At 38.3% G+C, this 27,170-nt stretch overlaps 1 protein-coding gene across 5 annotated transcripts in view; it reads right to left on the minus strand.

The window, feature by feature from the left end:
- Positions 1–27,170, minus strand: part of ZNF569 (zinc finger protein 569) — a 69,096-nt gene that overhangs the window by 40,170 nt on the left and 1,756 nt on the right. For 3 of the 5 annotated variants that reach the window (XM_030913083.1, XM_030913084.1, XM_030913082.1), the window contains exons 2-4: positions 26,805–26,968; positions 13,475–13,714; positions 2,211–2,268 (exon numbers count right to left, since the gene is read on the minus strand). In XM_030913083.1, the coding sequence (XP_030768943.1) occupies positions 2,211–2,268; positions 13,475–13,503 (87 nt within the window). In that variant the 5' untranslated portion in view covers positions 13,504–13,714; positions 26,805–26,968. The remainder of the gene's footprint in view (positions 1–2,210; positions 2,269–13,474; positions 13,715–26,804; positions 26,969–27,170) is intronic. The other 2 variants (XM_030913086.1, XM_030913085.1) reach the window with 1 other exon arrangement.

The raw sequence follows: 27,170 nt of genomic DNA on the forward strand, positions 1-27,170 counted from the left end.
ATATTGATCAGAGAATATAATAATATTCAGCAATGAGATTAACTGAACTACAACTAGATGCAACAATTTAACATGGATGAATCTCACAAACATAATATTAAACAAAAGAAGCCAGATACAGAATGCACAGAATATATAAAGTTAAAACACAGGGAGAAACAATTTATGGTGATAAACGCTGAACACTCCTGGGGTGGGGGTGATGACTAGGTAGGTATAGAAAAGGTATCCTAGAGTGCTAGGGTAATTCTGTATTTCTTCGTTGAGTGTGTGCACTGTGTTACACAGGTGTGTTTCATTTTGAAAATTAACTGAGTGTGCCTGAGGAAGAAACCAGAGATATACAGAAACTGGTAGATAAAAATACATGGTCGGCCAGGCGCGGAGGCTCACGCCTGTAATCCCAGCCTTTGCGAGGCAGGCGGATCACCTGAGGTCAGGAATTGGAGACCAGCCTGGCCAACATGGTGAAACCCCGTCTCTACTAAAAATATAAAATTATAAAATTAGCCGGGTATGGTGGTGCACGCCTGTAATCCCACCTACTCGGGAGGCTGAGGCAGGAGAATTGCTTGAACCTGGGAGGCAGAGGTTGCAGTGAGCCGAGATGGCATCACCGCACTCTACCCTGGGCAACAAAGTGAGACTCAAAACAACAACAACAACAACAACACTGTAAAAGAAAGGTATATCTCAGAAGATCAAAGCTTTGAGCTGAGGGTAAAAAGTAAAATATGTTCAGTATCTGAAAGGGTAAGATAAATCTGAAAGGAAATCACAAGTATTCACAGAATATCAAGTGTACTAGGTGGTGTTCTAGGTACTGGAGATACAGCAGTAAACAAAGTAAAACACACTCTCTGCTCACATTCTAGTGGTTAAAATTTTAAGAATTCACCAGAAATGATTACAGTGTGGCTCAATCAGCAGCAAATGCCCATTGAAAAAGATAGTTACATAGGGTCATTTGAAAGACACACATCCCACCTCTTTCTCAAGATAGTCTAGTTTTCTCTCTTTAAATTTATGGGCCAGGCACAGTGGCTCACACCTATAATCCCAGCACTTGGGAGGCCAAGGCACGTGGATCACTTGAGGTCAAGAGTTTGAGACCAGCCTGGCCAACATGGTGAAACCCTATCTGTACTAAAAATACAAAAAAAAAAAACCCACAAAAATTAGCCAGGAGTGCTGGTGGGTGCCTATAATCCCAGCTACAACAGAGGCTGAGGCAAGAGAAGCACTTGAACCCGGGAGGCGGAGGCTGCAGTGAGCTGAGATCGTGCCACTGCACTCCAGCTTGGGCAACAGAGCAAGACTCCATCTCAAAAAGTAAATAAATATAAGTAAATAAATAAATTTATATATGACATACATAGAGTAATGTGGTAAAATGGACTAGTCTTAATCATACAATCTGATAAATTTGTATACATTTGTAGACATGGGTACCTACAAGTCAAAACATAGAACATTTTCAGCCCTCCAGATTTCTTCATGCTGTTTCACAGTAAATACCCTCTCAGAGGTAACCAGTATTCTGACTTCCATCACAATAGATTAGTTTTGCCCGTTTTCAACTTCATATGAGGAACCCTACGATATATACTTTTTTGTTTCTGCCTTCTTTCATTCTATGTTTGTGTAATCTATCCATGTTGGTTGTTGTGTGTGGCAGTCATCTGTTCTTTGTTATTGTTAAGTAGTATTCCACTGTGTGAAATACTGTAATTTATTCCTTTTTCTGTTAATGTTCATTTGCATTCTTTCTAATGCTGGGCTATTTTGGTAGTTACACTTTATTTTGTCCTTGATCAAAAGAGAACATCAAAAGAGCTGGGTTTATCAACTACAAGAAGTAACAATAAAATGTTTTCATTGACCTCTAGGTATCAATGAAAAGCTTATTTCTGTTAGAAAATGTTGATTTTTTATTGTTACATACAATGAAAATTATGTAACAAATTTTTGCTCTGGTTTTCTTTACCTATGAAAAGGAAATTTAAATTTGATGCCCAACTTTAATCTCTCTGAATTTCATAAAATACCCACATTTTAACTCTTCCCTAGTTTTAATTGTTCAACTCTATTTCCCCTGAAAATATATTTTATGTATATAGGCCTTTATAATTTACTGTATGAATTACTGTAATCCCCTTAAATTGCATTGGAGAGTAAGGCAAGAAACAGATACACTATTTAATATTTACCTGGGACTCAGTCATTTCCTCTTCTTTCTGGGAAGGGATGGGGCCTGCAGAAGTCGAGCTGGGGAAGAGAATAAAACTCATTAAAATAGGCCTGGCTTGTAGTTTCAGAAATATGCACACACAGAGTGGATTAAAGGTCACCCTGTAGTGGAATGATAACTAAAGCTATCAGAAATGCCAAGAATATTCACACCACAAAAGTTCTTAATAGGTGTGAGGATGATTGGAATAATCATGCAGAGCTTGGGCATAGAGTAGATAGAAACAGGGGTGCATATGTGGGAGCTCTGTATCGGAGAATACATGTAGCATTATGAAGGCACATATCCAGGAAAATTATGAAACTGACAAAACACCTAAAGTATTTTAATGTATTGAGACATTTAAGACAGTAATAATTAGCAATTAAGAAAGAATTAAGTAGCAATTTAAAAGAATTTAAAAGGTGATATAATTATATCTTGAGGAACAAATAAAATGTTTGTATGTGTGAGTACTGTGTATCAGAGGTACTGATGGTAAGAGAGTTAAATCTGTACTTTTCCCTAGCCACAGCAATCAGACAAGAGAAAGAAATAAAGGGCATCCAAATTGGTAAACAGGAAGTCACACTGTTGCTGCTGCTGACATGATTGTATACCTAGAAAACCCTAAAGATTCATCCCCAAAGCTCCTAGAACTGGCAATTGAATTCAGCAGTTTCAGGACACAAAATTAATGTACACAAATCAGCAGCCCTGCTATATGCCAACAGCAACCAAGCTGAGAATCAAATTAAGAACTCAACCCCGGCCGGGCGCGGTGGCTCAAGCCTGTAATCCCAGCACTTTGGGAGGCCGAGACGGGCGGATCACGAGGTCAGGAGATCGAGACCATCCTGGCTAACACGGTGAAACCCCGTCTCTACTAAAAATACAAAAAAACTAGCCGGGCGAGGTGGCGGGAGCCTGTAGTCCCAGCTACTCCGGAGGCTGAGGCAGGAGAATGGCGTAAACCCGGGAGGCGGAGCTTGCAGTGAGCTGAGATCCGGCCACTGCACTCCAGCCTGGGTGACAGAGCGAGACTCCGTCTCAAAAAAAAAAAAAAAAGAACTCAACCCCTTTTACAATAGCTGTCAAAAAAATAAAATACTTAGGAATGTACTTAACCAAGGAGGAAAAAGACCTCTATAAGGAAAACTACAAAACACTGCTCAGAGAAATCATAGATAACACAAACAAATGGAAACACATCCTGTGCTCATGGATGGGTAGAATCAATATTGTGAAAATGACCATACTGCCAAAAGCAATCTACAAATTTGACGCAATTCCCATCAAGATACCACCATCAATCTACACAGAACTAGAAAAAACAATCCTAAAATTCATATGGAACCAAAAAAGAGCCCACAGCCAAAGAAAGACTAAGCAAAAATAACAAATCTGGAGGCATTACATTATTTTACTTCAAACTATATTGTAAGACCATAGTCACCAAAACAGCATGGTAGTGGTATAAAAACAGGCATACAGACGAATGGAACCGAATAGAAAACCCAGAAATAAAGCCAAATACTTACAGTCAACATATCTTCGACAAAACAAACAAAAACATAAAGTGAGAAAAGGAAACTCTATTTAACAAATGGTTTCAGGATAATTGGCAAGCCATATGTAGAATGAAACTGGGGCCGGGCACGGTGGCTCACTCCTACAATCCCAGTACTTTGGGAGGCCGAGGCGGGCGGATCACGAGGTCAGGAGATAGAGACCATCCTGGCTAACAAGGTAAAACCCCATCTCTACTAAAAATACAAAAAAATTAGCCAGGCGTGGTGACGGGCACCTGTAGTCCCAGGTAGTTGGGAGGCTGAGGCAGAAGAATGGCATGAACCTGAGAGGCAGAGGTTGCAGTGAGCCAAGATCACACCACTGTACTCCAGCCTGGGCGACAGAGAGACTCCATCTCAAAAAAAAAAAAAAAAAAGGAAGAATGAAACTGGATTCTCTGGATCCTCATCTCTCACCTTATACAAAAGTCAACTCAAGATGGATCAAAGACTTTAAGACCTGAAACCAAAAAATTTCTAGAAGATAACATTCAAAAAACCCTCATAGACATTGGCTTAGGCAAGGACTTTATGACCAAGAACCCAAAAGCAAACGCAACAAAAACAAAGATAAACAGATGGGACTTAATTAAACTAAAAAGCGTCTGCACAGCAAAATAATCAGCAAAGTAACCCACAGAATGGGAGAAAATCTTTGCAGTCTATACATCCAACAAAGGACTAATACTCAGAATCTACAAGGAACTCAAATCAGCAAGAAAAAAACAATCCCATCAAAAAGTGGGCTAGGACATGAATAGACAATTCTCAAAAGAAGATATATGAATGGCCAATGAACATATGAAAAAATACTCAACATCACTAATGATCAGGGAAATGCAAACCATAACCATCATATGATATTTTACCCCTGGAAGAATGGCCATAATCAAAAAATCAAAAAATAATAAATGTTGGCATGGATGTGGTGAAAAGGGAACACTTTTATACTATTGGTAGGAATGTAAACTAGTACAACCACTATGGAAAACAGTGTGGAGATTCCTTAAAGAACTAAAAGTGTATCTACCATTTGATCCAGCAATCCTACTCCTGGTATTTACCTAGAGGAAAAGAAGTCATTATAGGAAAAAGATACTTGCACATGCATGTTTATAGCAGCATGATTCGCAATTGCAAAAATATGGAACCAGCCTATATATAAAAAGGAACAAAATATTGGCATAAAAACAGAGTGAATTTTACTGTATACAAATAGAATTCAACCAGGATGTGAATTCTGGGAGGTGGAATCTAAAATAGAATGTAGGATATGACACATTAATTTAACTGTACTACATAAGAGGTTTATTGTAGATTCTTTGGCCTTTCTACTTAGTTATGTTGTCTGCAAATACAAACAGTTATATTCCTTCCTTCTCAATCTTTATATCTTTTATATACTTCTCTGCCCTTATTGCACTGGCTAGAACTTCCAGTACAATAGTGACTATTATAATAGTAGTAAGAGAGGACATCCTTGCATTGTTCCCAGTCTTAGAGATAAAGCATTCAGTATCTCACCATTAACTGTAATGTAGTTCTAGGTTTTTTGAAGATGCTCTTTAGTAAAGGTTGTTCCCTTCAATTCCTAGTTTGCTGAGGAGTTGCTTTGTTTTTTGTTGTTAACATGAATGAATGTTGACTTTTGTCAAGTGCTTTTCTGCATCTACTGAGATAACAGTCATATGTTTATTCTCTTATTACAGTCAACTATAGTAATTGATTTTCAAAGGATGAACTGGAAATTCATCTCATATTCCCAAGGTGAACCCTATTGTGATATACTTTTTTCATATTGCTAGATTCAATTCACCCATATACTGTTGAGGATTTTTGTTTCTAACTCCATGAGGAATTAGTCTGTAGTTTTCTTGTAATATCTTTGGCTTTGGTATCTGGGCAAAGCTGGCCTCATAAAATGAGTTGAAAAGTGTTCCTCCTCTTCTGCATTCTGGAAAAGTTTGTATAGAATCATTAGAATTTCTTCCATAGATGTTTAGTATTTCACCTGGGAAATTATTTGGGTGTGGAGTTTCCATTTTGGAAGTTTTTAAATCACAAATTCAATTTCATGAATAGATATATAACTATTCAGGTTATTTCTTGTGTGAATTTTGGTAGTTTATGTCTTTCAAAAAATTTGCTCATTCATCCAAGTTGTCAAACTCACAGGTATGGAGTTGTTTGCAGTATTCTTTTATTATCCTTTTCAAATCTGTGGGGGTGAGTGTGACACCCTATCTTTCATTCCTGATATTAGCAATTTGTTTCTTTTTTTCAACTTTTATTGAGCTTTTCAAAGAACGAGCTTTTAGTTCACTGATTTTTCTCCATTATTTTTGGTTTCAAATTGTACTGAATTATGCTGTAATCTTTAATATCCCCTTCCTTTTGTTTATTTTGAGTTTAGTTTGCTTTTTTTCCCTCTAGTTTGTTAAGGCAGAAGTGTAGTAATGATTTTTCTAATTATTTATATAATTTAATGCAACAAACTTCCCTCTAAGCACTAATTTAGCTGCTTCCCACATATTTTGGTGTGCTGTATTTCCATTTTCTTTCAAATTCTTTTTTAATTTTCTATAATGTTTCTTCTTTGACTCATGGACTATTTAGAAGTATGTTTAATTTTGAAATATCTGGAGATTTTCCAGATACCTTTTTATTCTTCTAGTTTTATTCTATGTTCTGAGAATAGACTTTGAATGACTTTTATGTCTTTAAAATTCTTGAGATTTCTATTATGGCCCCAAATATGATCTATGTTGGTGAATGTCTATGTGCACTTGAGGAAGACAGGTATTCTGCTGTTGTTTAGAGTGTTCTATACATGTCATTGACATTTGAACACTGAAAAAACTGACATTCAATACTTGAATGTTGGTTGATAATGTTGTTTTGGAGTCTTCTGTAACGTTTCTGATATTCTGCTTTCATGTTCTATTGATTCCTGAAAGAGGAGTTTTAAGTCCCCAACTATAATTGTGCATGTGTCTATTTTTCCTTTCAGTTCTGTCAGTTTTTGCCTCGTGTATCTTGAAGCTGTGTTGTTAGTTGCATACACATTTATGATTGTTGTGTCTTCTTACTAACCCCTAGAGCATTATGTTTCTTCATCCCTGATTAAATCCCTTGTTTTAAACTTTGTCTAATATTAAAGTTGCTTCCTGTTTTTTTTTTGTTTGTTTGTTTTGTTTTTTTTTTGTTTTGGTTAGTATTTTGTGGTAGTTTTTCCCATGTCATTTGCTTTTAATACGCTTATTTATCTTTATATTTAAAATGGGTATCTTAGGCTACTCCACCTTGTAGTCTGGTAGTTAAAATGGGTTTCTTGTAAAACAGCATTTAGATGAATCTTGCTCTTGCTCTTTTATTCAATGTGATAAGCTCTATCTGTAACTGGTGCATTCAGAATGATATTAAAATTGATTACTGATACAGCCGGATTAAGATGTATCATCTTCTTAGCTGTTTTCTATTTGCTCCTTTGTTCTTTTTCGCTCTCCTTCCCCCACTTTTCTCCTTTGGTTTCGTTTAATTGCACATTTGTTATTATTCCATTTTATCTCCCACTTAGTCATTGTGTATGTCCTTTTAATATACTGTTGGATGTGGTTTTCTAGTATTTTGTTGGGGACTTTTGCATCTGTACTCACCAGGAATATTGCCCTGCAGTTTTCCTGTGTCTCTGTCTTGCTTTGGTATCAGGATAATGCTGGCCTCATAAGATGAGTATGGAACTGGTTCCTCCTCTTCAATATTCTGAAAGATTTTGAGAAGGATTTCTATTAATTCATCTTTAACTGTTTGGTTAAATTCACCAGTGAAGCTGTATGGTCCAGGCCTCTTCCGTTAGGAGGTTTTTCATTCCTGATTCAGTTTCCACACTAGTTATAGGTCTGTTCAGACTTCTTATAATATTTCTTCGTGATCTAATCTTGGTAGTTTGTATGTTTCTAGGAACTTATTTATTTATTCTAGGTTATCCAGTTTGTTGACATATAATTGTTCAGTTTTTTCTTAAGATCCTTTTTATTTCTGTGGCATCAGTTGTATTGTCTCTTCTTTCAATTCTGATGCTATTTATTTGAGTCTTCTCTATTTTTTTCATAGTTTAGGTAAAGGTTTGTCAATTTATCTTTTCAAAATACCAACTGTTAGTTTCTTTTCTTTTTTTTTTTGAGTCAGAGTCTTGCTCTGTCGCCCAGGCTGGAGTGCAGTGGCACCATCTTGGCTCACTGCAAGCTCTGCCTCCTGGGTTCACACCATTCTCCTGCCCCAGCCTTCCAAGTAGCTGGGACTACAAGCGCCCGCCACCATGCCTAATTTTTAAAAAATATTTTTAGTAGGCCAGGCGCGGTGGCTCAAGCCTGTAATCCCAGCACTTTGGGAGGCCGAGATGGCGGATCACGAGGTCAGGAGATCGAGACCATCCTGGCTAACATGGTGAAACCCTGTCTCTACTAAAAAATACAAAAAACTAGCCGGGCGAGGTGGCGGGCACCTGTAGTCCCAGCTACTTGGGAGGCTGAGGCAGGAGAATGGCGTAAACCCCGGAGGCGGAGCTTGCAGTGAGCTGAGATCCGGCCACTGCACTCCAGCCTGGGCGATGGAGCAAGACTCCGTCTCAAAAATATATATATATATTTTTTTAGTAGAGACTGGATTTCATCGTGTTAGCCAGGATGGTCTCAATCTCCTGATCTCGTGATCCGCCTGCCTTGGCCTCCCAAAGTGCTGGGATTACAGGCGTGAGCCACCGTGCCCAGCCCAAAATACCAGCTGTTAGTTTCTATCACTTTTCTATTTAATTTATTTATGCTTTCATTTCCTTTATTTCCTTCCTTCTGCTAACTTTGGGCTTAGTTTGCTCTTCTGATTCTAGTTCCTTGAGATGTAAAGTTAGTTGTTTATTTGAGATCTTTCTTCTTTTATCAATGAAAGAGCTTATCCATATGAATCTACCTCTCAGTACTGCTTTTGCTGCAACTTACAAGTTTTGGTATGTTGTGTTTTTGCCTCAAGATATTTTCTAATTTCATTTTTTATTTCTCCTTTGACCCAATGGTTATTCAAGATTCTGTTCATTTCAATGTATTTGTGGATTTCTTGGTTTTCCTTGTTATATTTATTTCTGGTTTCATTCTACTGGGGTCAGAAAAGATATTTAGTATGAATTAGAGATTTTAAAAAATTTTAACATTTGTTTCGTGATCTAATATGTGATGCATTATGGAGAAACCTCCATGTGTAGTGAAAAATAATATATATTCTACAGCTGTTGGGTAGAAAGTTCTGTATATGGCCAGGCACGGTGGCTCATGCCTGTAATCCCAGCACTTTGGGAGGCCAAGGCAGGCAGATCACCTGAGGTCAGGAGTTCGAGACCAGCCTGGATAACATGTTGAAACCCTGTCTCTACTAAAAATACAAAAAGTAGTCAGGCGTGGTGGTGGATGCCTGTAATCTCAGCTACTCGGGAGGCTGAGGCAGGAGAATCACTTGAAACCAGGAGGCAGAGGTTGCAGTGACCCGAGATCAATGCCACTGCACTCCAGCCTGGGTGACAGAACAAGACCCATCTTAAAAAAAAAAAAAAAAAAAAGTTCTGTGTATGTCTATTAGATCCGTCAGGTCTACAGTGTTATTCAAGTCAAATGTTTCCTTACTGATCTGTCAGGAAGTTCTGTCCATTATTAATGGACAAAAAGTGGGGTATTAAAGTCTCCTATTACTGTATTGCTGTATATTTCTCCCTTCAATTTTGCCAATGTTTCTTTTACATATTAGATGTCCTGGTGTTGGGTGCATATATATTTATAATCATTCTATCTTCCCAGTAGGTTGACCCTATTATCATTATAAAATGTGCTTCCTTGTCTCTTGTGACAGTTTTTTACTTAAATCCTATTTTATCTGATATACATATAGCTACTGTGCTCTCTTTTGGTTACCATTTGCATGGATGATCTTTTTCCATCCCGCACCTTCAGCCTATGTGTACCCTTAAGATCTGAAGTGAGCTTCTTGTAGACAGCATATAGTTGGGTCTTGTTTATATATCCATTCAGCGACTCTATGTTTCTTGATTGGGGAGTTTAATGTGCATTTCCTACAATTATTGCTAGGGAAGAACTTACTATTGCTATTTTGTTAGTTGCTTTATGTTAGACTTCTTCCTTCATCTTTTCACTGTTGCAGTCTCCCTTTGTGTTTTGTTAGTTTTTTGTATTGATATACTTTGACTTCTTTCGCTTTTGTGTAGCCTCTATGGGTACTTTCTGGCATATGTGGTTAGTGTGAGGCTTACATAAAATATAGATATAATAGTCTTTTTAAAGCTGATAACAAACTTAACTTCAATCACATACAAAAACTCTGCATTTTAAATTCTTCTGCCCAAATTTTGTTATAATTGTCACAATTCACATCTATTCACAGTGTATCTTTTAAAGTATTTCATATCTATTTTTAATACTTTCGTCTTTTAACTTTTTTTTTTTTTTTTTTTTGGTTGAGACGGAGTCTCGCTCTGTCGCCCAGGCTGGAGTGCAGTGGCCGGATCTCAGCTCACTGCAAGCTCTGCCTCCCGGGTTTACGCCATTCTCCTGCCTCAGCCTCCGGAGTAGCTGGGACTACAGGCACCCGCCACCTCGCCCGGCTAGTTTTTTTTGTATTTTTTAGTAGAGACGGGGTTTCACTGTGTTAGCCAGGATGGTCTCGATCTCCTGACCTAGTGATCCGCCCGTCTCGGCCTCCCAAAGGGCTGGGATTACAGGCTTGAGCCACTGCGCCCGGCCCTTTTAACTTTTATAGTAGAATTAAAAGTTATTTACCCACCACAATTATGGTAATGCAGTATTCTATATTTACATATATTTACCTTTATCAATGAGCTTCAAACTTTTCCATACTTTTTGCTGTTTGGTGTTTTTTCATTTCTATTTGAACACTCCCTTTGGCATTCTTTTTTTTTTTTTTTTTTTTGTTGAGACGGAGTCTCGCTCTGTCGCCCAGGCTGGAGTGCGGGTGGCCGGATCTTGGCTCACTGCAAGCTCCGTCTCCCGGGTTAACGCCATTCTCCTGCCTCAGCCTCCCCAGTAGCTGGGACTACAGGCGCCCGCCACCTCGCCCGGCTAGTTTTTTTGTATTTTTTAGTAGAGATGGGGTTTCACCGGGTTAGCCAGGATGGTCTCGATCTCCTGACCTCGTGATCCGCCCGTCTCGGCCTCCCAAAGTGCTGGGATTACAGGCTTGAGCCACCGCGCCCGGCTCCTTTGGCATTCTTTATAAGGGAGGTCTAGTGATGATGAATTTCCTCAGCTTTGGTTTGGGAAAGTCTTTCTCTCATCATAATTTTTAAAGGATAGTTTTGCCAAGTATAGTATTCCTGGTTGGCGGGGATTTTTTGCTATTGTTGTTTGTTTTGTTTTGTCTGTTTGATCTTTCACCTCTTTGAATATATCATTCTACTCTGTTCTGGCTTGCAAAGTTTCTGCTGAAAACTATCCCTTAATAGTCCTATGGATGTTCCCTTGTATGTGATAAGCTGCTTTTCTCTTGCTGCTTTCAAAACTCTGTCTTTGACTTTTGACAATTTGCTATAATGCATCCTGGTATGGGTTTGTTTCATTTTATTTTGTGTCCTTTGTGCTTCCTGAATCTGGATGTTTATTTCCTTCCCCAGCTTTGGGGTGTTTTCAGCCATTATTTTTAAAACAAGCTTTCTAGTCCTTTTTCTCTATTTTCTCCTGAGATTCCCATAATGTATATATTAGTCTGCTTGATGGTATTCTACAACCAACTTAAGCCTTCTTCACTCTTTTTCATTATTTTTTATTATCACTCCCCTCACTGAATTATTTCTAATGGCTTGTCTTCCAGTTTGCTAATCCTTTCTTCTGCTTTATTTAGTCTGATGTTGAATCCTTCTAGTGAATTTTTCAGCCAATTCGCTGGGGAGCTCACAAAGAAAAGATGGAGTACTGGTTGCACAAACCAACTCCTTCTCTCCCCTGGATGAGTTAGGGCATCTCTTCCTGAATGTATGGTACTGTACCAGGGGCAGTATCTCTAGCAACAGGGTATCCTGAATCTTCGTACTAGCTTCCCTAGTCTTGTTTCATGTTCTTCCAGGATACAACAGCCTTTATGATTAGTTTCTGATTTCTCACAAACAGAATTTGTCTGTGAATTGTTGCTGAATTAGTATTTTGGGAAGGTGAGAAAGGGTCCAAGTCTTCCTACACCACCATCTTGATGATGTCACCACCACCCCCCTTCATTTTGAAGGGATATTTTTGCTTGGTGTGAAATCCTGATTGACAGCTTTTTTTTTCTGTACTTTAAAAATGATTCTCCCTTGTCTTCTTGCTTGCATGGTCTCTGATATTAGATCTGCCATACGTAATTCTTATTCTTGTTCCTCAATAGACAATTTTTTTCTTGTTATCTTCAAGATTTTCCTCTTATTTTTTTTAGTTTCCAGCAGTTTAAATATAATATGTTTAGATGTTTTTAAATTTTTGTTTTGGTGTTTACCTCTGAGCTTCTTGGACATATGGTTTGCTGTCACTAACTTGGAAAATTCTCAGCCATCATTTATTTAAATACTTTTCTTCCATCTCTGCTGCAATTACCCATCAGGTCCATTTCATATTAGTCATAGTTATCTTAAATTCCTATTGGGTTGTTGCAATATCTATGTCATAACTAAGTCAGTTATGATTATTGCTTTGTCTCTTTAAAAGTATGTTTTTTCTTTTTCTTCTTGTCTTTTTACATGCCTCATAATCTTCGGTGAAGGCTGTACGTCTTGGGTAGTACAGTAGATAGGACGATTAAGAAATTTTTATGCTTAAACATGAGTATGCCTTCCCTTCTGCTAGGTTTTTAATGTGGGGGGGTTATGCTGATCTATTCAATAGCTGGACAGAGTTTGAGGTTTGTCATTGCTATGGTTACACTGAGTGTACCACAGGCTTCAATAATATCCTCTAATAATATCTGTGTTTAAAGTAAGGGTTGATTTCCCATGGTTGTTTTCTCAACGCAATTTTCTTCCTTAGTTTTGGGTGTTCCATTTGTGCTGCTCCTCAGAGATAGTCTCTCTTGCAGGCTTCCTAGCTGTACTCTACTATTGCTTCTATTTGATTCTTGTTATCTTGGTGGGGGTTGAGTAGATGGAGGGAAAGCATTCTCTTATGATCTCACTAAGTCTCAGGCTTAGGCAGACACCATATCCCTAAGTCTTGGGGATGTGGCTTTCACAAGCGCTTTTGCCACTCTGCCAGCTGTAGTGCTAGGCATAGAGCACATTCCTCCCCTACTCTCAGAGATAACACTTTTTTTCAGGTCCCTTTCCTATACTGCAGTAGCTTTCTACAAGTCTCCTAAGGCAACTGTTTTTGCTGCTCTTCATTATGCAGTGATAGGGAAGATGGGTTTGGGCTGCTGTTGCCCTCCCCCAGCTAGCACCACAAGGAAAGGCTTCTCAGGATTCACCCCCATCTTCCCTATGAGTGCTTGTTGAGATTCTTAGAGGAAAAGCCTACAAGAGATTGCAACCCCCACCTCTCTAATTTTGCAAATCCCCCAGTAGTTTTACACTTTCATTAGCTGACATTCACACTTTAAAAATTTGTTTAAAAACTTGACAGCTGTATTTTCTTACTGGCTTATATGGTGTCTGGCAGAGTCCATCCCAGGTAAGCAAAGCTTGAGTCCTGTTTCTCTCAGCTGGCATCTTTCTTTCCCCAGATTTAAGATTACTTGGTTGCCCTGTGACCTCCGTTCTCTGATGGGTTCTAGAAAAGTTATTTTGTAGTTTGTCCATTTCCTTGTTGTAGGGTAGAAGTTTGTAGTTTCTTTGTTGTAATGACTGAAGCAAAGCTCCTTCCAGCTGTTTACATCCCTAAGGAGAAACCCAAAGTCCCCTCATTACAATAAACTTTTGAGAAGTCCTTCAGTTTATTTTGTCATGGGGCTCAAAAATACCTTGCAAATAAAGTTAGGATTAGGATAACAGTTTAAAGTCGAGTAAATTAGCTAGGATGGAGTGGGGGTGGGATAGCATTACAAGCAAAGCAGTAGCAATTAGTAAAGACTCAGAAAAGACAGAATTCAGTATACTGGAGGAACTCAACTTTAAGCTAATTGAGGAAATACTTTAGAAACAAATTCACAAACTAAATGTTATATTCATAATAAATGTTATTTTTCTTTCCTCTGCAGAGAACTTACTTCCAGGCATATCAACTTGTTTAGTTTCTGGACTATCATGCATAATTCCCTCCTGAAATGAGCTCTGATACAGTTAAAATGCTTACAGCAACTTGCATATCTACATAATAATATATATTTTTTAACACGCCGTTTGCTTGAATCCACATTTTGCCAAAAACCTAAAACTCATTGAAAGCTGTACACCTGGCAGCGATTCTCAAGGCAGAAATTCTCTAGTTAGCATGAACTAACTCACAGACTGGGGATATGGCTCTGTGGTGGACAACAACACTATTTTCTCCCCCACCCCCAACTCTTTCCTAGTCTTCTCTCCACTATTTCCATGTGTTCCCAGATTCCAGGTCCTACCACACCACTTTGCAACACATGTTTAAATCACAAGGGAAAAGGGCCAATGACACATGAAAGAAGGATATAAGGGCTGGACATTAGCACCCACTGATTTGTGGAAGAACAGCATTAAACTCTGTGGGTACCGCTCTGTCTGGGATCTAAGGTTGCCAAAGACAGTTGCAACCTACAGAAATCAAAAATTTAATTTCTCAAAAGCTTCTTTACTTTGTTCTCTCTTTAATTTGGCTGGCATGTTTGAAAACATTTTTATTCTACTCTCATACTCATATAATAATTTGGCTAACTGTAGGCTTCTCAGAAAAACAATTTTTCCTCAGAAATTTAAAGCAACATGACTTCACTTTGCGGCTCCAGTGACTTCTAGTGTTGCTGTATATTGACATTCTACTTCTAGATCATTCCAACGTTTTTTTCCTCTGTAGAAAGTTTTTGGCCTTTCTTCTCTCGTGTTAGTTTCTGATAGTTGGTGTGGGTTTTTCTCATTAATCGCACTGAGCTTTTGGTCAATATATATCATGGATATATGGTCATTGCAATCCATATATTTATTGTTCTCTTCTAGGAAATGTTCTTGCACCTTTTTGTTGTCATTTTCACTACTTTCTCTTATGTATAATTCCTAAGAATAGGGTGATCTATCCCTTAAACTGACCATCTAAGTGTCTTATATTTTATCTCTTAAAATTTCTACTTCTCTCTTGGAAGCTCCCATTCATGTTAGTTGAACATTAAGTCACAGAGCTCTCCATTAAGAAAACTTTTTCTTTAGACAGGGAGTTGAAGCTTCATGAAACAGTTCAACTGCCTCCTACTTTCCTTTCCTCTAGTTCACTCTAAACATACTTGTATGTATATATTCTAAAAACTTTCCTCCAAAATTTATTGCTTTTAAAAACTTGAGGCCGGGCACAGTGACTCACACCTGTAATCCCAGCACTTTGGGAGGCCGAGGTGGGTGGATCGCAAGGTCAGGAGTTCAAGACCGGCCTGGCCAACACAGTGAAACCCCACCTCTACTAAAAATACAAAAAATTAGTCAGGTGTGGTGGCAGGCGCCTGTAATCCTGTAGTTACTTGGGAGGCTGAGGTAGGAGAATTGCTTGAACCCGGGAGGTGGAGGTTGCAGTGAGCCTAGATCGCACCAGTGCACTCCAGCCTGGGCGACACAGCGAGGCTGTCTCAAACAAAAACAAAAACAACACAAAACTCGAACTACAAAAACATTGAAAGATCAGTACAAAGAATACTTCTAAAACCCTTAACCTATATTCAGCAATTGCCACATTTTTCTACATTTCTTTCCTTCTCTAAAAACATGTACACAGACTTCACACTTAACTCTTTCAGAATGACCTCCAAAAACTAAGAAGTCTCCTACATAGACACAGTGCCATTATCACAGCAAAGATATTAAACATTAGTACAATAAAATATATTATTTCTATTCATACTTCCCTAGTTGTCGCAACAATATCCTTTAAAACCAATTTTAAAATAAATTCAGGATTTAATCGAGAATTCTATCCTTATAAAATGCATCTTAAGTAACACTCCTCTGTTTAAACTTATTTTTTCTCCCCTTGCCCAAAATTTATTGGCTTATAGTAACAGAGAAACTGAGGTATGTGGAAATAGGAAAGGAAAAGAGAGTGTGGAATTGGTGTATAATGTTTAAGAATCAACAAAATAGAACTGGAAAAGCTTAGATATTTTTATGTTCTTTTTTTTTTTTTTTGGAAACAGGGTCTCACTCTGTTGTCCAAGCTGGAGAAGCGCATGGCTCACTGCAGCCTTGATCTACGAGGTTCAAGTGATTCTCCCATCTCAGCCTCCCAAGTAGCTGGGACCACAGGCACGCACCACCATGCCTGGCTAATTTATATATTTTTGGTAAAGACAGGGTTTTGCCATGTTGCCCAGGCTGGTCTTGAACCCTTGGGCTCAAATGATCTGTCTGCCTCGGCCTCCCAAAGTGCTAGGCTTATACACATGAGCCACCATGCTCAGGCTGATATTTTTATATTCTTTATGGAGTCCTTTTTAAAAACTGTATTTTATTTTAGATTCAAGGGCTACCTGTGCTTGTTTGTTACATGGGTATTACCTTAAATTACTTCAATGACAACTTTTATAATTTTGTTTCTGAATACCTCATTAGCTTCATCTTTCACTCCCTGAAAGTAAACTCCAGCCATACATAATTACATGCTTTCTTAAAATATACAAAGCTCCTTAAAAGTTACTCTATATTACGTTCCCATGCCTAGAAACTATCTCTTGATTGCTGATCATCAGTTCCTTCTTGCCTTTGACCAATGCCTTCTTGTTCTTAAAGAGATCAGATTAAGAACGACTTTATCATTTGATTGGGATATCCCTCTATGTGGATCTATTTGTACTCCTGTATCTCATGAGCTTAACCATCTTGTGGCATTTATCGCTCTGCCAATGCACCCACTGATTTATCTGTCTAAGTAGGACTGAACCACTTATGGCAGGGACTGGTCATATGGTTTGATGTTTCATTGCCCAGCACAACCTATATAAGAAAAGATGTGCAGTAAAAGTTTGTGCAATGAATTTAAAATAACTATGATTAATATTTTGAATACTCTATGACAAAGTTAGAAAAAGAGATGGGTACTGTAAGCAGAGAAATGCAAGCTATAAGAAAGAATCAAAAGAAATGCTAGAAATAAAAAACATATTAACAAAAACAAAGAATGCCTTCAATGGACTCATCAACAAACTCAACGCAGTAGAGGAAACAATCAGTGAACCTGAAAATAGAAACTTCAAAAGAAACTCCCCAAACTAAAGTGCACAGAGGAAAAAGAATGAAAAACAAGAGAACATCCAAACTGTGGGACAATATCAAAACATGTATCTATTAAATAGACATCTATTTTCCCAATTAGAAAACCAAAAGGAGAAAAAAGAGAACACAGATGAAATATTGTAAGTAATAATGTCCATGAATGTTTCAAATTAATGACACACATCAAACCACAGATTGAGGAAGCGCAAAGAACACTAAGCAGGATAAATACCAAAACAAAACAAAACAAAACAAAAGTGTATATCATATTGAAACTGAAAAAAAAAAAAAGAAAAAGAAAAGGTATTCAAGGAACCCAGAGAAAAGTAACACCTTACCTATAAAATGACATTGATAAAAATTACAGCAGACTTCTTGTCAGAAACCATATAAGCAAGAAAAAAGTGGTGTGAAATATCTAAAGCATTAAATGAAAAAGAGTCACCAACCTAGAATTTTCTATCCAGGGAAATTATCCTTCAAAATTGAAGGAGAAATGAAGACTTTCTCAAAACAAAAGCTAAGGGAATTCATCACTAGCAGACCTACCCTGTAAGAAATGTTAAAAAGTTATTTAGTCAGAAGAAAAACAGGATTTAGGTTTTAGGTTTTAGAAAAACAGGATTAGGTCAGAAACATGGATTTACATAAAGAAAGGAAGTGCATCAGAGACGAAATCATGAAGGGTAAGATAAAATCTTTTGGTTCTTTTATTAGTAATTGATCTAAAAGATAAATGTTTGTTAATGATAACAATGTTATTAGGTGATTATAGCTCACGGATAAGTGAAATGAATGAAAGAGACATCACAAGTGACATAACAACGGAGAAGAAGGGGGAACTGGGAATGCTGCTGTAAGGTTCCTGCACTACATATGAAGCAGTACAGCATTTTTCAAAAGTGAATTTAGATTAGTTAAAAATACATATTGAAAACTTTAGGGTGACACTAACAATTTTTAAAGAAGTATAAATGATAAAGTAAACAGGAGATAAAATGAAATAATATAAAATGCTCAGTGAAAACCGTAGTAATCAAACAAAGGAGGGGGGAAGAGAAGAAACCAAACAAAGAAATAAAAAAAGTTTCTATTTGCATAGGAAGCAAATGGAAAACAGGAAGATGGCAGGTTCTTTTATTTTTTTATTTTTTATGTTTTGAGATGGAGTCTCACTCTGTTGCCCAGGCTGGAGTGTAGTGGAACAATCTTGGCTCACTGCAGTCTCCGCCTCCTGGGTTCAAGCGATTCTCCTGCCTTAGCCTCAGCTGGGATTACAGGCATGTGCCACCACGCCTGGCTAATTTTTGTATTTTCAGTAGAGACGGGGTTTCGCCAGGTTGGTCTTAAACTCCTGACCTCAGGTGATCTGCCTGCCTCGGCCTCCCAAAGTGCTGGGATTACAGGCATGAGCCACCATGCCCAGCCAATGGTAGATGTCAATCCAACTACAAAAATAATCACACCAAGTATAAATGGTCCAAACACAGCAATTAGAAGACAGATTGTCAGAGTGCATTTAAAAAACAAACAAACAAACAAAACAACCAACTATATATGTCTACAAGAAACCCACTTTAACATTCAGGTTACAAGTAAAGAGATGAAGCTATGCATTGTGGCATGCACCTGCAGTCCAAGCTATTTGCGGGGGCTGAGGCAGGAAGGTTGCTTGAACATAGGAGTTCAAAGCTGCAGTGTGCCATGACTGCATCTGTGAATAGTCACTGCACTCTAGCCTGGGCAGCATAGTGAGACCCTGTCTCAGAAAAAAAAAAAGAAAAAAAAGTCAAGGGATGAGACTGGTTGCCTATCCTTCCCTATAAATGAAAAAAACAAACCAACAGGCAAAACCTGTCAGAAACCAGACTTTCAGAAACTCTGGGAAATAGTTAAAGGTTGTACCCAAGCAAACACTTAACCAGGAGAAAGGCGTGTTAAACGTGGTACCAGGTCTATGTGGCATTTTAACTAACTTATTCACAATTTACAAAAGTGACAAAAACTCCAAGACAATAGGAATAATTCAAACAAAAGCTGTATAAGACCATAGTCAAGAAAATGTATTAAGGTTCACAAAAGTAGCCTTAAATAAATACCATAGTTAAAGACAGAAAAAATCAGCGTGGTAAAGATGCCTATTTTCCCAATAGTATCTATAAAATTAATATAATTTCAATCATAATTACCATAAAGTTTTTCACTCAACTTATCAAGCCAATCCTCAAATTTATTTACGATGAAAAAGCTGGACAAGTAAAACAAAAAAAAATATGGATAGTAAACTAGCATTTTATGCATATTTGCTTACATTAAAAAGTAGAAGGAAAACCAAAAAACTTAACAATTTAAAAATAGTTACTAAAAGGTGGTAGAGACACAAATAGAATAAACACAAGACTTCTCTTTATTTTCTGTATCTGTTTTGTGTACACTTTAATACACCTTGTTTTGTATATCTGATTTTCCAACCATGTAAGTGTTTTACATAATTATAGGACAAAATTAAATTGGATCAAATGTTGAAACAAAAGCTATACCTAAAAACCAAAAGCAAAATAAAACAAATGAAACTAATCATGTATCAAGTTTTCAGCTTAACCACATGGAAATTAGTTATAGTTACTTTAAAGCTCAATAATTGGACTGTACTTCTCTAGAGGGATATATTCTAGCAGCAAATAGATCTATAAAAAATGTTAAAATTATTTACTGTAGGAATATTGTAAGGACTAATAATGTTGCTCTGAAATTGTCTTATTTATGCATACATATATAGATATACAGATGGATCATTGAGCAAATAATAGCTACAAAAATAAAACCAAAGTTAAAACTCTATAATTAATTTTTTTTTTTTTTTGAGATGGAGTCTCGCTCTGTTGCCCAGGCTGGAGTACAATGGCGCAATCTCGGCTCACTGCAGGCTCCACCTCCCGGGTTCATGCCATTCTCCTGCGTCAACCTCCCAAGTAGCTGGGACTACTGGCGCCTGCCACCACGCCTGGCTAATTTTTTATGTATTTTTTTAGTAGAGACAGGGTTTCACCATGTTTGCCAGGATGACCTCGATCTCCTGACCTCGTGATCCACCGGCCTCGGACTTCCAAAGTGGTGGGATTACAGGCGTGAGCCACCGCACTTGGCTAAAATTTTTGGTTTTTTTTTTTTTTTTTTGAGATGGAGTCTCGCTCTGTCGCCCAGGGTGGAGTGCAGTGGCCGGATCTCTGCTCACTACAAGCTCCGCCTCCCGGGTTTACGCCCTTCTCCTGTCTCAGCCTCCCGAGTAGCTGGGACTACAGGCGCCCACCACCTCGCCCGGCTAGGTTTTTGTATTTTTTAGTAGAGATGGGGTTTCACCGTGTTAGCCAGGACGGTCTCAATCTCCTGACCTCGTGATCCGCCCGCCTCGGCCTCCCAAAGTGCTGGGATTACAGGCTTGAGCCACCGCGCCCGGCCTAAAATTTTTAACATTGGAAACAGCAGTATGAACTCATGATGCTCATTTTGTTAAGAATATATTTCTTGTTACAATAGGAATGAACCTTGAAAACATGCTAAGTGAAAGAAGTCAGTCAAAAAAGGTCACATAATACATTATTTCATTTATATGAAATGTGTGGAATAGGGAAATTTATAGAGACAGAAAGATCAGTAGTTGATTAGGTTGGGCAGGACCTAGGGGATGTGTACCATCAATCCCATATGAATACCATGTTTCCTTTAGGGATGAAATGCTCTAAAATTCCATTGTGGTGGTAGTTTCACAACCCCATGAAAAAAAATATGTGTACAATTATATTTATTATTATTATTGAGACGGAGTCTCACTCTGTCGCCCAGGCTGGAGTGCAGTGGTGCGATCTCGGCTCACTGCAACCTCTGCCTCCCGAGTTCAAGTGATTCTCTTGCCTCAGCCTCCTGAGTAGCTGGGATTACAGGTGTGCACCACCATGCCAGACTAATTTTTGTATTTTTAGTAGAATTGGGGTTTCACCATGTTGGTCAGGCTAGTCTCGAACTCCTGACCTTGTGACCCGCCCGCCTTGGCCTTCCAAAGTGTTGGGATTACAGGCGTGAGCCACTGCACCTGGCCGAATATATATTTTTAAAAATATTAAACTGTATATTTTAAAAGGGTAAAATGTATTGTTATGAATTATATCTTAATCAAGTTGTTAAAATATATACATATATATCCTAGCTCTGTCCACACACACAAAAACCCTCTAACAACAATAACCATTCCAACAGCAACAAGCACTATAACTGTGGTCTCAAAATACCATTTCCTACTTAAAGCAATCAGGGCACCATGCAGAAAAGACTGATTTCATGCGTAGGGCAGAACATGTTCAAAATGATCTGGGGATGTCCTATCATATCAGAAACGTAGGACACCATCAAACACTACTGGGGATGTGTTAAAAGGATTCGGAAGCTATCCTGAAACAGTAGCCAAAAATGAGAAAATTTAAGCTTCGAAAAGAAAATAAGTGCAGTAATTTAAAACACATCAAATATGCTAAAAATGATGAATATATAATGGTAATAATAATAAAAACAACCCACTAGGAGATGCCAGGGAACCACTTCAATAACTCAAAATCATATAAAGGGAAAGAATCCATTTATTCTGCCTTTTCTGTACAAACTGCACCTAAGGGTGAACAAACAGTTGATGAGGAAAATTTTTTCTTTAGGAAAATATTCTAGCTAGTAAACGAAGGAATGACAGAATTAGAATATTGCCATTTTGCAGCCCTTACTGAAATAATGGGTCTAGTTAGTAATCATCCATGTTTTCTAAAACCAGTATAGTGGTAAGAAGAAGAACTGGGCTGGGCGCGGTGGCTCAAGCCTGTAATCCCAGCACTTTGGGAGGCCGAGACGGGCAGATCACGAGGTCAGGAGATCGAGACCATCGTGGCTAACACAGTGAAACCCCATCTCTACTAAAAAAAAATGCAAAAAACTAGCTGGGTGAGGTGGCAGGCGCCTGTAGTCACAGCTACTGGGGAGGCTGAGGCAGGAGAATGGCCTAAACCCGGGAGGCGGAGCTTGCAGTGAGCTGAGATTCCGCTACTGCACTCCAGCCCGGGTGACAGAGCCAGACTCCATCTCAACAACAAAAAAAAAAAAAAAAAAAGAAGAAGAAGAACTGTTCTATTTTAAAAACATATGAAAAATATTCTTTTTTTTTTTTTGAGATGGAGTCTCGCTCTGTGGCCAGGCTGGAGTACAATGGCGTGATCTTGGCTCACTGCAACTTCCACCTCCCAGGTTCAAGCGATTCTCCTGCCTCAGGCTCCGGAGTAGCTGGGACTACAGGTGCACACCACCATGCCCAGCGAATTTTTGTATTTTTAGTAGAGACAGGGTTTCACCACGTTGGCCAGGATGGTCTCGATCCCTTGACCTCATGATCTGCCCACTTCGGCCTCCCAAAGTGCTGGGATTACAGGCATGAGCCACCGTGCTCGGCCCATCCCTCAATATGTCTCACCTTACTTCCTCTAATATTACAACCCAATAGTCCTTCAACCCTGTTAGGACCTTCCATTCCTTGATTCTACTAATTTTTTACTGTCCTTCACCCTCTTCCTGTCCTCACTTTTCCACTTACCTAGCCTAAAATCCAAAATCAAAACAACAATCAATTATTTTCGAACTTAAGATTCCTTTAGCCTCTCTCTCACATTATTCCTCTTTGCTTCATAAAACCAACAGTCTGGTTAAATCCAAATCTCCCCCTAACCTGTCTGTGGCTGCAACTATGCGGATGAACACTGCAGGAGAAAAACCGGATGAACACTGCAGGAGAAAAACACACAGCTATACAGAATAGGCTCACTTTAAATTCATAAATACTAACATTAAGTGGGTCTTTAATGGTGCCTAAAAATCATAATTTCTCTATTTTCTGTCCCAATCTCTGTGATTTTCTTTCCCCTGCTCTTCTCAAACTCTAGCACTAATCTCACTCTCATCTGAGTCTCTTGCTAGGTACTCCACTATAAAATTAAAACAATCATAAGAGAAAGTTCACAAGTTCTCACCAACACATCTGCCCATTTACTTGTATCTGTGCCTGAGTACTTCTCCCTTCTCTCCTGTTATTACCATCGTCAAGGTCCAAGCTCAGCCAAAGTCTGCCACAAGATCTCATTTGCTCCGGCTACTTAAGGACATTTTTATATTATCTGCTTTCTCTCCTGTATTGTAGTTTCTCTCTCTACTGGATCATTTCAATCAGTGTATAAACAGAATGTATACCTCTTAACTCCAGCTACTTTTTTCCATTTCACTTCTTCCATTTAGAAAACAAAAATCTTCAAGAATTGTCTAGACTTGATATCTCCAATTTTTTCTTTTCCAGTTCTCTCTTTGACCTAAAATTCCACAGACACTGCTTTCAGGGTCCCTAATAAATGAATTTCACGTTGCCAAATTCCATGTTTCTTTCTCACTCCTCATTTTACGTGGCCTATCGGTAGCACCCGACACAGTTCTTGTTAAAACACATTCTTCCCTTGGTTTCCAGAATATCACATTCACCTAGTGTTCCTTCAACATTTTAAGCTAGTCCCCGTCAGTCTCTTTTGCTAATTCCTCCTTACTTCCCGGAGTTTGTTATGTTAGAGTGACTCAGAGAGATCAGTCCTTTGTCTCTACCTTTCTCTATCTATCCTAACCTCTAAGTGATCTCATTCAGTCTCGTGTTAAATATCATTTATATCCTGATAATTCCCAAATATGTCTCCATCCTAGACCTTAGATCTCTCTTTTGTCTCTCCTTTTGAACTTCATACTTGTATATCGAGTTGCCACCTTGATATCTCCACTTGAATGTCTAATGGGCATCCTCACATTTCACATACTATATTCCAAACTGAAATCTCACGATTTTCCTACATTCCAAGTCAGTTTTTCCTGCATTGTTCCCCTTCACAGTTAATGACACCTCCATTCAAGTTACTCATAAAAACAATATCGTGTCACCTTGTCTCATTCACACTCTGCCTCAATTTGTCAGCAAATCACGGCAGCTCTACCTTTAAATTATATCTAGTACATGACTACTACTCACCATTTTTACTACTCTGGTCCAGATCACCAATATCTTTTCCCTAAAGTACTACAATGCAATTATATGCTACGTAACAATGTTTCAGCCAACAACAGATCACATATACAACAGTGGTCCTATAAGATTTTAATGAAGCTAAAAAATTCTTATCACCTAGTGACATCATAGCCATCATAACGTCATAGCACAATGCATTACACATGTAACCTAGGTTTATATAAGTACACTTTATGATGTCTGTTGTGATGCTAATGTAAACAAAACACCCCTACTGCACTGCCAGTGGTATAAAAGTATAGCACATACAGTTGTGTATTGTATTAGTATTTGATAATATTATTGATTATTGATCATGCGTATAGTACATAATACTTGAAAATAATAATAAATGACCATTACTGCTTTATGTATTTACTACACTATATTTTTATTGTCATTTTAGAGTGTACTCCTACTTAAAAAAAAAAGTGAACTGTAAAATAACCTCAAGCAGGTCCTTCCAGAGGTATTCCAGAAGACATTATTGTCATAGGAGATGATAACAATAACAATGCATGTTTTTTGTTTCCTGCATGTTCCATGCATATTTATTGCCCCTGAAGACCTTCCAGTGGAACAAGATGTGAAGGTGGAAGACAGTGATATTGATGATTCTGACCCTGTGTAAGCCTAGGCTAATGTGTTTGTGTCTTAGTTTTCAGCAAAGGAGTTTCAAAAGTTAAAACGTTTTTAATAGAAAAAAGCTTATAAAGATATAAAGAAGGCCGGGCACAGTGGCTCACGCCTGTAATCCCAGCACTTTGGGAGGCCGAGGCGGGTGGATCACCTGAGGTCAGGAGTTCGAGACCAGCCTGACCAACATGGAGAAACCCCGTCTCTACTAAAAATACAAAATTAGCTGGGCCTGGTGGCACATGCCTATAATCCCAGCTACTAGGGAGGCTGAGGCAGGAGAATTGCTTGAACCTCGGAGGCGGAGGTTGTGGTGAGCCGAGATCGTGCCATTGCACTCCAGCTTGGGCAACAAGAGTGAAACTCTGCCTCAAAAAAAAAAAAAAGACATAAAGAAAATATTTTTGTACAGCTATATAATATGTTTATGCTTTAAGCTAAGTATTATTATAAAAGAGTAAAAAAGTTTAAAAAATTTAAAAGTGTATAAATTAAAAGAGTTACAGTAAGCTAAGGTTAATTTATTACTGGAAAAAGAAAAATGTTTTTATAAATTTAGTGTAGCCTAAGTGTATGGTGTTTATAAAGTCAACAGTAGTGTGCACTAATGTCCTAACCCTTCGCATTCACTCACCACACACACATAAATATATATATATATATATAGGTGTACCAGTTTTAATCTTATATTTATTTATTTATTTTTGAGATGGCGTCTCACTCTGTTGCCCAGGATGGAGTACGCTGGCACAATCTCGGCTCAATGTGAGCTCCGCCTCCCAGGTTCAAGTGATTTTCCTGCCTCAGCCTCCCGAGTAGCTGGGATTACAGGAGTGTTCCACCACACCTGGCTAATTTTTTGTATTTTTAGTGGAGATGGGGTTTCACCCTGTTAGGCAGGATGGCCTTGATCTCCTGACCTCGTGATCTGCCCACCCTGACTTCCCAAACTGCTGGGATGACAGGCATAAGCCACCGCGCCCGGCCCATTTTTAATCTTTTATACTGCATTTTCACTGTATCTTTTCTGTGTTTAGATATGTTTAGATACACAATGTCTTACCATTGTGTTACAGTTGCCTATGGTAGTCAGTACAGTAACATGCTGTGCAGGTTTGTGGCCTGATAATAGGCTATGCCATACAGCCTAGGTTTGCAGGAGGCTATACCATCTAGGTTGTGTAAGTACACTCCATGATGTTCATACAAGGACAAAATTGTCTAACCAAGTATTTTTCAGAATGTATACCCATCATTAAGCAACACAACTGTAGTTTCCTAATTGGTCTCTCTGCTTCTTCCCTTGACCTCCCCGCTTTTTCCTCATTCGTCCTCCCATAGGCCATTCTCATCAGAGCTGCCAAAGCTATCTTCTTAAATTGTAAGCAGATAGTATCATTTCCATGCTCAAAAAGCCTCCAGCAGCTTCCCATTCTCACTCAGAGGAGAAGCCAAAATTAGTACTACGGGCCATAAAGCCCAATCTGATCTGCCCTCCTCCCCTCCACTTACCTTTCTTCTCTTCTCTCCCACTACTCTCCCCTTCAATTACTCTATTTCAGCCACACCAGCCTCTTCACTAACAGGCATGTTGCCACTTCAGAGCCTTTACAACTGCTGTTCCCTCTGCCTAGAATAACTTTCCTCATGCATAAATAGATTCTTTACTTCCTTCATATCTTTATTACTACCTTTTCAGGATGCCTTCCCTGAAGAGCCCATCTAAAACTCAAACTCCCATCTCTAATTCTAAATATCCTCTCACTTCACATTTTTTCTTAGTATTTTTCACCATTTAATATACTTCATATTTAATTTACTTACCTTGTTTATTATCTGGCCCACAAAAATGTAAGTACCATGATAGTAGGGTGGTTGCCTCTTGTTCACTGCTATATCCCAAGCACCTAGGATTGTGCCTGTTACACAGACAGCGTTCAATAAATGATGAGTCTATGAATGAATGAATCCTTAATATATGAAGAATTCTGGAAAAGAAATTTGAAAATAGAGCGCTACTTTAGAAAACGTATAATTCACAAAAGATTTTTTAAATGCTTGACTTCAATAAGTAATCAAACAACTGTTTTATAGTAAATTAATTAATTTATAGCCATGAGGTTAACAAAGATTACTACTATTTAGAATATCCATTGTTATCAACGGTGTATGAGGATATAGGCAGTCTTA

Source organism: Rhinopithecus roxellana, chromosome 12, assembly GCF_007565055.1.
Source record: "Rhinopithecus roxellana isolate Shanxi Qingling chromosome 12, ASM756505v1, whole genome shotgun sequence".
NCBI classification, from domain to species: domain Eukaryota; kingdom Metazoa; phylum Chordata; class Mammalia; order Primates; family Cercopithecidae; genus Rhinopithecus; species Rhinopithecus roxellana.